The sequence below is a fragment of the Choristoneura fumiferana genome, chromosome 25, assembly GCF_025370935.1.
Source record: "Choristoneura fumiferana chromosome 25, NRCan_CFum_1, whole genome shotgun sequence".
In the NCBI taxonomy this organism is placed as follows: Eukaryota; Metazoa; Arthropoda; class Insecta; order Lepidoptera; family Tortricidae; genus Choristoneura; species Choristoneura fumiferana.
The window spans coordinates 9,043,460-9,056,182 of NC_133496.1; the positions used below are offsets into that span (position 1 = coordinate 9,043,460).

Sequence of the window (12,723 nt, forward strand, 5' to 3'; positions counted from 1 at the left end):
GGGAAAAAAGCATGTGGGAAAAAATGCGAATGGAAAGATAGCTATCAGAAACAAAAGAGATTTTTTGACAAAAATATCACCCTTCCCAAGCATTTGCTTTCCAGTACCGATGTAGAACCGTCGAGCTCCGCGTGGCGAGCATATGCCAGACGTCGGCGCGCGCGCAGCGGGAGCGCGAGGCGTGCCCCGCGCCGCCGCCGCCGCCGCCCCCGCCGCGGGATCTGCGGCTCCTCTGGGGGACGCTGGCACTTGCCGTCTTCACCGGATGGTTTACGGTGTATGCTAAGTAAGTACCTATGTATACGAAAACACTTCAACTTTTTGTTTCAATGGCAACTGGTCGCTTCGCTTTAGATTAGCAACAATTACTGCCAAGGACACTTGACAGCAGTAGGTATAGTGTACATTGTGTTTACAAAAACGGGCAAGTTGCGGAAATTTTCCCCAAAGTTGGAAAAGTTCTCGGATATTTCTGGAACTTTTCACAACATATTATAATATTTTTCACGGGTCTATATTGGAATCATTTTGGGTCATAATGATCTTTTGCCATAACAACGTATTCCCTAATGTAAGTGCCATAACTTTTTTTACCCTAGTCCTTGTATGTCCTAATACTAATGTGCACTATCGTCTGTAGTACTAATGTTCATATGTCCTAATAGTCATATATCCTAATAGATAATGCCATAATCATTATTATTCATAATTATTATTATTTTGTATTTTCTTTTATTTCATTGTATACTGTAGTTTTTAAGTATTTTATTTGTAATTATTTTATGTTGAAAAAATGACTTTCTGCCAAGTTTCTTGCGGCGCATTCTTCTTGGCAATGATGGTCTTTCCGAAAGCGCTGGTAGTTTTAAAAAATGACGTGTAAAAGTGCCCATTGCGGCCTATTTACTGAATAAATGATTTTGATTTTGATTTTGATTTTGAATCATGGGTCTATATTGGAATCCCTAATGTCTTTTGTCCTAATTGTATTTTCCCTAATAACTTTGGTCATAATGATCTCTTGCCGTAACGACGTTTACCCTAAACACTATTTGTCATAAAATATACTTTTCTGGTAGCAGTTCGTTTCTGTTGGGGACGCAGTTCTAACCTAACCTAACCTTCTTTTCTGTTAGCAGTTTGCTTGCATTGGGAACGCAGTTATAACCTAACCTAACCTACTTTTCTGGTAGCAGTTCGTTTCCGTTGGGGAGTCAGGTTGCAGTTCGGGTGCCATTCGTGATCCATAATATCGTATGTCCTAATGTAATGTTTGTCCTAATCATCATTTGACATAACGGTTTTTTTTTTCTGAAAACGTAAATATTTCAGAAATTTTGAAGTGGTCATTCTGTAGATCTGTATAGGTTAGGATAGGTTTATTTTATAACAACTCTGAAAAAAGTACGGTTTCAGAGAAAAAGCGTTATGGCAAATGAAGATTAGGACGAACATTACATTAGGACATAAGATGTTATGTGTTATAATATTAGTACAGAACAAATTAGGTATTTTGGCATTAGGTCATGTTATATTATGGCTAAAGTAATTACGTATTTTGAGCATTAGGTAATGTAATATTATGGCTTATGACTTTTAGGACATAATAAACATTATGGCTTATAATCTTTATGACTAATGAACGATATGTCAAGAGCGTTTAGGACGAAATTGGTATGGCTCTTGACTTTAGGACATACGACGGTATGGATCGGGACCGAGACCCATTTTTCACCTATGATGAGTTCTGTGACGTTTCGAGTTTGACAGTTTTAGAGATGTACCATTTATCGAGTGAACTATCGATTTTTCTATGAGTTATCAGTGCCTATTTTCGAAGAAGTTGCATCATATTTAAAATCATATCATATTTTTCCAGTTTTCCGCCCACCAGAAAACCGTTTTCTTGTTCTCGCTCGAAATAATCCCTAAAACGAATTACAAACTCCCAACTCTGGGAGTTCAAAACAGTCTCTTTAGACCGTTTCGGCATTTTGCCAAATATAACAACAAATATAACAAGAAACAGTAACAAAAGTCAACAATAATAATAACAGAAATAAACAATAACAGAATACAATGCTAAGAAAATGCAACGGAAACTCAACTCGCATACAAGGCAGACGCACTCGTACTGACAGTGATACTGACAAGCACTGGCCACAAGATAGCTGCGGCCGCGTTCCAAATAGCCGCTTTTACAAAAGTGTTCATGAATATAACCGCGGCAATTGCCGATAATGCTGTGTCACCTCACTACTCTGTTTCGTTTCACATAATATTGCGTCATTTATAAAAATATATATTTTTATATCGTATTCGATGGATTTTATTTAATGGACTGATATTGCTGTATATTTTAAAAAACTACAGTTTTACGTTTTTCTGATTATTTTGCTTCAAAATATAAATTATTTTTAAAAAATATTTTGCGAACATAGTAGGTATGCGTAATTCGGAAAAATTTCAAGTGTCACAGAACTCATCGTAGGTCAAAAATACAACAGGTACTTATCGGAAATTTAAATTTAAGAAACGGAAAGTTTCAATCCCTATGAAAAATTGTGGGAAGCTTCCGAAATTTTCCTATATGGAAAATTCCGCAATTTTGGAAAGTTCACTTTGGCACATAAGTCAAGTCAAGTAAATTTTGTCAGGTTGCTTGGGGATTTCAGTAGCGAGTTTGTTACACGTGTACACCTGGAATATGTTATGTTATGGACCATGAAAACTAACCAATACGAGGTGGCAATTTGATAATACCTATAACTATTCAAATAATGAAAATGTCGGGCATAGCTAATGTCTCCTTTCTTCGTTTTATAATTAATAATTATATATGTATCAAAATCTGTAAAGTAAGTTATTTCGCGCTTGTTTTGATCACAGTTGAACCTAACACGCTCTTCCTCGCTGCGCTCGTCGTCGCACCTAACTTTCCGATTGAATGAATCAGACTTCAATTGCCCAAAAATCAGTTTTAATTGCCGAACGATCATGTAGCAATATTCATAATGACCGGACAATGTGATAAATAATTATGTTTAGACAATATTTATCACTTGGCCACGTTTAGCTTGTCATTATTCATAATGCCCTTGTCCATTAGATATGTATAAGTACATTCACAAAATAAAGATACAGCACAGAACGCAGCACACAGCTGATTAAAATTAAGAGGCCGTTAATGACATAGTTCATCACAAGTTCAACTAGCATCGACCGACCTTGGCTTACTTTACATCCGATCGAGTTCCGTCGTAAAAACCGGTTAAGAATTTAGTGATATTTTTTCCAATGTCTAGTAATATAGCCAATTACGAGGGGCCATAATAGAGTCGCATTTATACGGAGTGCAAAATTCAAAATTCAAAATTCAAATGATTTATTCAGTAAATAGGCCGCAATGGGCACTTTTACACGTCGTTTTTTTAAACTACCAGCGCTTTCGGAAAGACCATCATTGCCAAGAAGAATGCGCCGCAAGAAACTTGGCAGAAAGTCATTTTTTCATATGCAGTAGGCATAATAAAAAATTAAGCATGAAAAATGTTTATATTGCACGGTAGGTAAGTACGACGAAAAACACTTTTTGCGGATCAGGAATTTTGAATTTTTCCTTTGCTTGAATTGTGAGGCCTTATTTCTTGCCATTTTATAAGTTAACTAGCATTTACCTGTGGCTTCGCACGCGGAAACCGTCAGCTTTAGCAGATGATTGAAATTTATTGATTTTTTTCCCAAAAATCGTATCGGGGACTTTATTAACGTTTCTTAAAAAACATCTCCACCAAATTTAAATGTCTAAGAATCCTTGTGGTTGAAATTTAGAGAATTTAAGTATCCCGATCCTCTAGGGATAAAAAATAGCCTTTGTGTTTTTCCATAGCTATTTACATACTCAATTTTATCCAAATCCGTCCATCCGTTTTAGGGTGAAAGGGTAACAAACATAATGTACGCACGGGCGCATAAGTACTTAGGTACGCACGGACTCAAATACAAAGTTTCGCATTTAAAGTGTTTGGCAAATATTTATTTGCGACGTAGTCCCGCATAAAGGTCTCAACACATTACACCGTATCATATCATGACCGCAATACTCGCAGTCGCGCCGCGTGTCAGTGTGCGTTTGACATTCCGTTCGACACGTTCCTATTACGGTCATGACATGATACGGTACATTACACCTACACGTAAAGACCTTAAGAGAAGTTTCCCTGCCGGCCGCGCGGCCGGGGTAGGTATTCGTTTGGAATATTGCTGTCTTTATCGCTCGCAGCCGTCCCCCCCCCCATGCCTTCCACAACGACGTCCGTCGAGATAGCTGTAGGCTTTTCAAGATTTGGGCGGTTGAATTTTGGGTTTCGTTGTACTCATAATAATGTTATACGAAAAGTATAGCACAGAAATCAATGATATTTTACAATCAAGATACCTATTCATAATATTTTCTATGCCTGTGGTTTTTTCGATTTTTGTAAAAAATCTTTTATTAGTCTGTAATTCTCGTGCAAAGTTGGCGTCTTGTTTTTGTCGACTTTTGAGCACCTATAATTCTGATATTACACATTTATATGAAAATCTGAAAAACCACAGGTATAGATAATTATAATTACGTCTGTCCATAATTACAAAATTTCATCTATTTCTGTTGCCTAGTTTTCAAATGTGACCGGGACTACGTTTGTATGGAGAATGGAACGAAGAGACTTCTCTTAAGTTTGGTGATATTTATCCATATTTATATATATAATTTATTTATAGAAAATCGCCAGAGGTACGCGACTGGCTGAGCATCCACCTGCCGTGGTTCGACGACTTCATAGCGATAGCGTATGAAGAGAACATGTCGCACGCAGACTTTGCTAAGGACGCGGCCGACCGCGTGCGAGAATACGTGACCAGGGATCGGCGCCCGCGCCAGTGTTCTTCCGACGGAAAACCTGTGCCGCCGGATCGTAACGTTACTTACTGTTCTCGAATCTCACTTTAGTTCTGTTAAAACTAGTATTATTGGGACCACAATTCCAGTGTTTGGGACTATTATGCCATTATCGGCTTTAGGGCCACCGATGGGAGTCTAAACTGAAATGAAATAAAAGAAAAAACAGTTGACACGCATTTTTACATACGGCAAGGTAAACGTCCGAGTGGTCGACACACTAATGCCCAATAGACGACACCTTGCTGTCATCTCTAGATTAAAGATGCCAACTATTAGGACAGTGACGAGCACTCGTACGTCAACCTTACTCGTTTATTTGAAACATTTTTAAAACTAATAGTAGTTTGATACACATCTTGTCCTGAGTGATGTAGTTGAAGCTTGATGCACATGCACTTTAATACACACTGTATCTTGAAGCCGGAAGTATGGGCCGGTACAGACTGACAGCGTTTGACTGCAACCCAGCTGCAAAATGGCAGTTTGAGTGCAGTTTTGATGCAGTTACATCAACTGCATCAAAACTGCAAACCGACTGTGCAGTCCACTTGCAGTTGCCGTGCAGTCGAGCAGTGCTATCAACCGCACACCAACTGCAAGCCGGCTGCTCGGTCGTAACGCAGTCATATTGCAGTTGAATAAACTGCAATACGTCAGCAATAGAACTGCGAGAGGGGGTATTGCAGTTACAATTCATTTGTACAATGCAGTCGTTCCAACTGCAATACGACTGCATTACAACCGTGCAGCCGGCTTGCAGTCAGTGTGCGGCTGACAGGACTTCACAGCAACTGCAAGCGGACTGCAGAGTCAGGACGTAGTTTTGATGCAGTTGGTGTGACTGCATCAAAACTGCGCTCGAACTCCCATTTTGCTGCTGGGTTGCAGTTCAAATGCTGTCTGTTTGTACTAGACCCAACTTCTTGTGTTAATTTATGTTGTTAAAAATTTTAATAAGCTACAGTACAATTTTGCTTTCAACCCATTTACGTTTTAGAAACGTGCATTATTATTGAATAACGTAGTGCGAGTGATGATCATAGTGATCAATCCAAATGGGTCAGTAGGGAGAAATTAGAAACAATGAGATGATTAGCGAAAACTGTTTTTAGGAACCATGCCTTCGATTTTAGATTAATAAAAATGGCATTCAATTGTTTTGATTTAACTGTCATATAAGCGGGAATCGAACCTAGTCAAAATCTCTGTCAACTAAGTAACATAGTCTATGTTATAAATTCTGCAACTTTTCCGTTGTAATTGTGGATTGTGTGAATCTAAGTGAAAAGAAACACATTTTACAAGCTTTTATTTAACTTGCAATGTGTGTATGTATGTATGTTATGTATATACTGGTCAAATCTTGCAAGTTAAATTTGACGCACTTCCAGTAATCTGATTGACTTGAAATTTGGCATAATTATGTAAATTTAGTGACAATACAATAATCTGAATACATAGAGACGTTTACCTTCATTTGTTCCAGCACCTAAAGAGGACGTAAGATGCGTAAACCGGGACGAGAAACAAGGTGATTTTATGTTTGTTTGATAAAGTTTGGCTAATGAAAGCTGAACCAGCTATTATTTGAGTGGCAACGTTATTCATATATCATGGGCAAACTGACCAAAGAGTATAAGAAAACAGAAACTTGAGCTTGTACATTCGCCAGCTTTAATATCTGCCACAGCGGAGCGTGCAAAGAAATCTGACACGTCCTTCTGGCCCTAGAAATAAAGTCGTATCAGATATTTATGCACGCTTGCTGTGTCAGATATTGGTGCCGGTGACACAGTCGTCAATAGCTTTTTTGGAAATTTATTGCTAAAACATGGGTGAAACAATCAAAAATGGTGTGCCACAGATTATTTTAACCATGATATGCAAATTCAAACAAAAACAAGCAAAGGTTGTAGGTTAGTAGGCATGGCAAAATATTTTGATACTAATATCCGTTTCAGAACTTGTCAATACAGCTGTGGTTCCTAAGATTCCCTTTTTCTCAAAAATATTCTTATTAACCTTTTTATGTTCAACATATCGTTTTAAATAATTACTTATTTTCAAATAGACATGCGAGCTATGGAGAGAGGTATGCTTGGAGTTTCTTTGCGCGATAGAATCCGGAATACGGAAATTCGTCGAAGAACTAAAGTCACTGACATAGCTGGAAAAATATGCAAATTGAAGTGGCAATGGGCAGGCCACATCGCTCGAAGAACAGATAACCGTTGGGGGAGAAAAGTCCTCGAGTGGCGACCACGAACCGGAAGACGAAGCATTGGCAGGCCTCCCACCAGGTGGACTGACGACATCGTGAGAGTAGCGGGAAACCGGCGGATGCAAGTGGCAAGTTGTCGTTCATTGTGGCGTTCTAAGGGGGAGGCCTTTGTCCAGCAGTGGACGTCTTCGGGCTGATGATGATGATGATGATGCGATAGACAGAGCAGCATAAAGTAGGCACGATGCTTATGCCTCATCATCACTTTTGTACGGCAGAGAAGCTTCTGTACTTGTACTAGGTATTACTTATTCTATGGTGAAACCTGGTGATACCATCTGCATTTTTTTTAATTTGCCGCGGTTTTGCAGTTTCATCTTTCATTAGCCAGACTCTATTTGCTCTGTTTTCCGTAACTATTTGTTGTACAAATAAATATATTAAGTCTGTGTTTACCATTCGATTCGTGAACTATGCCACGTGAATACTGTAGGTATATGATTTTATCGAATGTTGTGAGGCATAATTTAACGTTTTACTACGTACCGTAAGAATAAATTAGAACATGGAATAAACCAGAAACGGTGTACGTTTCTGCGGTCCCTGATATGATAGATAGTCATTTAAGTTGCGTGCGAAACTGTGAAACGTGATCGTATTTACGGAGTCCAAAAATGTACCGAATACACACGTTCTGGAGGCGACCGAGCATGTCAAGCAGCCCCTCACTCAGATCCAGATCAAGATGTGTTGTGCGAGGAGCGAGGCGAGGTAAATGAAGCGTTTCTATTGATTAATGAAAAACATATTCCTCGCAACACATCCTCGCACATCTCTGGTTCTTTTGTAAACGGAGCCTAAATCTTTCTCTCTCTTTCTCTCTCTCTCTCTCTCTCAGACTCTCTCACACACACATTTTTTCCCCGCCTGTAGCTAAACCTGGTGACAAAAATGCCTGCACAGTTCAGCAGCCCCCCTTTGTCATCAAGAACATCTGCGAGCTGGAGACATGCCTGCGTGACCAGGGACAAGATGCTGTGAACAATTACATGACTGCGCGGGATGCTTGCCGATATTACAATGAAGTACTTATTCATCATCATAATCATCAGTCGAAGGACGTCCGCTATTATAGTGCTTTCATTCTAGCATGGTAGTGTACTCGTAGCAAAGCACAGTTAAGTGTAGAAACGTAATATGCATGTAACGTAACGTTTAGTGATGGGACCAAATGGATCGGTACTTATTAATTGGTAAGTAAAGAATATTCTTGCAAACTCCATTTAGCCTTACTTAAGTGGAAAATAATATTCCAACCTAGAATTTCACTAATATTCTGGTCAAAATTAGTGCAATAATCGGATTAATGATGACATAGGTAATTATGATTAAGATTTAAAATTATTAGTTTTATCGACTTAAGTTTCGACACTTTGACTCTCTAGGCTTGTGATATTGACAGCTGTCACCCGCACCATGCTACAATGAAAGTACTGTAAATAAAGGCCTGCCCTTCGAACGCTGCAATGAACGACAACTTGCCACCTGCGACCCATAGTTACGGCAACTCTTGCAATTTTGTCTATACACCTAGTGGTCCCATGCTATGTAGGTAATTGTTTTTTCTGCAAATAGGCCGGAAAGAAATCTTTTACATGACACTTTTTATGGATTACTAATGTATGGGCAAAAAACTTTTTCCAAACTATCACATCCCAAAATATTTTACTCAAATTATCATTTTGCAAAAAATCATTTGCCAAAAAAACTTATCGCAATTTTACAGTTAATTTTTTTTTGGAAAATTATTGTTTTACAAATAATTACTTAGTCATGTTTCATATTACCAAGTATAATTTAGTAAAATGTATCGTTTGGCATAACGTACTCTTCCCAAAATATCGCATGATATAATAACGTACTTTTCTGGGAGCAGTTCGTTTCCGTGGGGGGCGCAGTTCTAACCTAACCTAACCTACTTTTCTGATAGCAGTTCGTTTTTGCGGAGGACGCAGTTTAAACCTAACCTATCCTACTTTTCTGGTAGCAGTTCGTTTTTGCGGGGGACGCAGTTTTAACCTAACCTAACCTACTTTTCTGGTAGCAGTTCGTTTCTGAGGAAGACGCAGTTCTAACCTAATCTAACCTACTTTTCTGGTAGCAGTTGGTTTCTGTGGTTGGTTTGTGCGAAATGTCATTTTGAACAAACATTTTTTTGGAATACAATATTAGCCAAAAGAAAACGTTTGCTTAATAAACGTTTGTCGTAATAAACGAACGACAAAGTAAAATTATGCCAAATGATAATTTGACCAAATGAATAAAATGCGAAATGTAAATATGCTAAAGATTCGTTTGGAAAATGAAATTAGTGCGATAAGTTTTTTGAGAAGTGAAATTCAGCGAAAAATATTTTGCCGAAACGGCAGTACACCACTTTTTATACTACTTACTCTTTCGGAAAGACTAGAATAACTGAACAACGGTTACCGATAGTGTCTTTTATAGGTTTCTACATATTACACTGTATCATGATACCATGAGCATGACCGTTATATCAACATGTCAGGCAAAAACATAAATTATTTTCACACCTCTCCTTCAGAAAAGTAATTTTTCCTCCCTGACGAGAGGGAGGAAAGTGCAACTTTTCTGTTCAAGTATTTTCTAAGTGTTTTATTTATGTTCTGAAGTTGATAATTGTAAAGTCACGCCATTTTCCATGCTGGTTGTTCTTTAATAATATTTAGATTTTTTTTCAAGTTTCTTAATGCTCGGTGTGAAAAGTAGTATGTGCCACTAGGAAGCAAAATTATTTTCATCTTGGTCGTTAACACATTCTATTGTAGAATCCTTCGCTACATTCTGCGGATTCAATGTACGCCCTCGCCGTAAATGCACCATTTTGCTCCCTTGTGACACAAATAACTATTGTATCGAAATGAGACTATGCCCACTATACCTTCCGCCGCCTAACTGTGCCTAAAAGTTCATTGCCACAACTAGTACCACAAAAACTATAAAGGTATAATTCCAATTAAATAGGCACTATACCGTTAAGCGATTCGAACACAATCCGTGAGTAAGGTAAAGACGTCGCATAAAAAATGTATCTCAAAAACCGGCCAAAAGCGTGTCGGACACGCCCAATATAGGGTTCCGTAGCCATTAAGAAAAAAATCAAGTAATATTATGTGCGTTATAACACAATTAAAACACTTACTACAGTCTTAAAATCTATTACCAGAAAAAGAGCATATCTTCATAGCACTTAAGTCCTTTTGTTGAGAAGCGCAGTATTTCGGCAATAACTCAAAAACTGTATATCCGATCATGTTGAAACCAATTTTTGTTGAAAGTATTTATCAAGCGTTACCTTTCCATATTTTTTGGATAAACGGTTTACAAGATAGAGGGGGGGTGGGGACACAATTTTTGCTACTTTGGGAGCGATTATTTCCGGAAATCTTAACTTAATCAAAAAAGTTTTTGAGAAACCTTACTATCTTTTCAAAAGACCTGTCGAACTATGTGCCACGCGTTGATGCGAGTTATTTTTTTTTTTTCAATTCATATATGGAGTGTAATTTAACTACCGTAAACTGCTTCAACTTTGCCCTCTGGCCCCAACATTGCCTGATTCGATTTAGAGTCGATAACTTAGCACCCTTTAGGTTTGAAAACTTTTATCCCCCCGTAATAATAATTCCCGTGTAAGTAGATAAAAGTTTTAAACCTATAAGAGTGCTAAGTTATCGACTCGGAATCAACTTACAAAGTTGAAGCAGTTTACGGTACAAAACTAAATAGCGGCTTTGACAAGACATCTATAGTCCAAATTTCATTGATATATATCTTGTAGTTTTCGAGTAAAATGCCTGTGACATACGGACGGACAGACAGACAGACAGACAGACAGACAGACAGGCAGGCAGACAGACAGACAGACAGACAGACAGGCAGACAGACAGACAGACAGACAGACAGACAGACAGACAGACAGGCAGACAGACAGACAGACAGACAGACAGACAGACAGACAGACAGACGGACTTGACGAAACTATAAGGATTCCGTTTTTGCCATTTTTGCTCCGGAACCCTAAAAATGCGTCAAAACGGAGTATTAAATAATGAACTTTTAGGCAGATTTATATGGCGCGTGGTATAGCACGTTTCGTAACCAACCGTAGCCGTTTGACATTCCGTTTGACACTCTGTCTGACACGTTCCTATTACGGTCATGACATTTATTTATTTATTTATTTAATGAAATAATTACACAGCATTACAGACAAGCCAAAGCACTGTGAAATTCATAGAATATTAACAAGCACAACACATGACACATGGCACAAATGATAACAGAATTAACATTTACAAACAATTAAGTGAAGATGGACGGTTATCCTTCGCCTCACAGAACCTCATACACTCGCTACATAAATTCTTCCAGCTACTAGCAAAGATATCACACTGTGGCGCCGATGCGAGAAGCGTATTAAGATTCGATAGAGCTCATGATACGATGACATGGTACGGTGTAATCTGTAGAGACATTTAACCCTCCACATTCGCGGAACCATAGAAAGTAGAGATAGAGCTATATTTCCTAAAGTTGAATTGAATTGAAAGTGTTAATTCCAGTTGGTGGATGAAACTCTGCTGGACTTCAATCTTCAGCGTCTGAAGGCCCTCCGGCCTGCGATGGCGGAGCGGCTCGACTTGGTAAAGAGGCACGTCGCTAATGCTGAAAAATTCACAACCAATTTAGGTATAGCTGGATCCTTAATTTTTCACTTGTACTTTCTTCCCAAAAAGAATATTACATTTTATGCTAGAAGTGAAAACATGCGTTAAAAGTTTGACGGTCCCTCGCTTTCGCCACTGTCATGAGTCGATACGTCCGTGCATTACAGGTGCACATTGGTACAGAATCGATGTCACGTAGACGGCAGAGCTAGTTTTACGGTGCATGACATGTAATGCAGTGTTAACATTTAATTTTCAGAAGTGTGTTATAACATAGAAAATAACACAACTTTCAATGACGTTTCCGTCTTGTTTAAAAAACGTATCTCAATTTGACGGTAGGTACCTAGAAAAAAGCAAAATGTTAATGTAGGTACAGGTTAGATTAGAACCGGATTATAAATAAAGTAACTTGTTGTTGTGTAATAATAATAACTGTTGCTCAGAGGAAATGACTCGGTTCCTCGACTGCGGCATGGGGGCAACCAAAGAAGCCATTGCCAACACAAAAGCGCTCCTCAACGAGTACCAGTTGAAGATAAAATCGATGGAGATGGAGTATATCTGGCAGAACGATGAGTCGCTGGTTATGGATGAGCGTTGGATGAAGGTTAGTGATCCCGGCTTATATACGTCCCACTGTCAGGCACAGGCCTCCTCTCAGAATGAGAGAGATTGGGCAGTAATAATGTAACTCGCACGTTGAGATTTCGAGATCAATTATGACTCGTTGGACAACAAATTCGATAATAACCGCCTGACCAATAACAATGACATTTATGTGTGTATGCCGTTCGTATGTT

The 12,723-nt window shown here is 38.6% G+C and overlaps 1 protein-coding gene across 2 annotated transcripts in view; it reads left to right on the forward strand.

The window, feature by feature from the left end:
• Positions 1-12,723, forward strand: part of LOC141442376 (MICOS complex subunit Mic60-like) — a 94,494-nt gene that overhangs the window by 3,277 nt on the left and 78,494 nt on the right. For both annotated transcript variants that reach the window (XM_074107341.1, XM_074107342.1), the window contains exons 2-7: positions 105-286; positions 4,768-4,961; positions 6,435-6,479; positions 8,103-8,254; positions 11,816-11,942; positions 12,367-12,530. In XM_074107341.1, the coding sequence (XP_073963442.1) occupies positions 105-286; positions 4,768-4,961; positions 6,435-6,479; positions 8,103-8,254; positions 11,816-11,942; positions 12,367-12,530 (864 nt within the window). The remainder of the gene's footprint in view (positions 1-104; positions 287-4,767; positions 4,962-6,434; positions 6,480-8,102; positions 8,255-11,815; positions 11,943-12,366; positions 12,531-12,723) is intronic.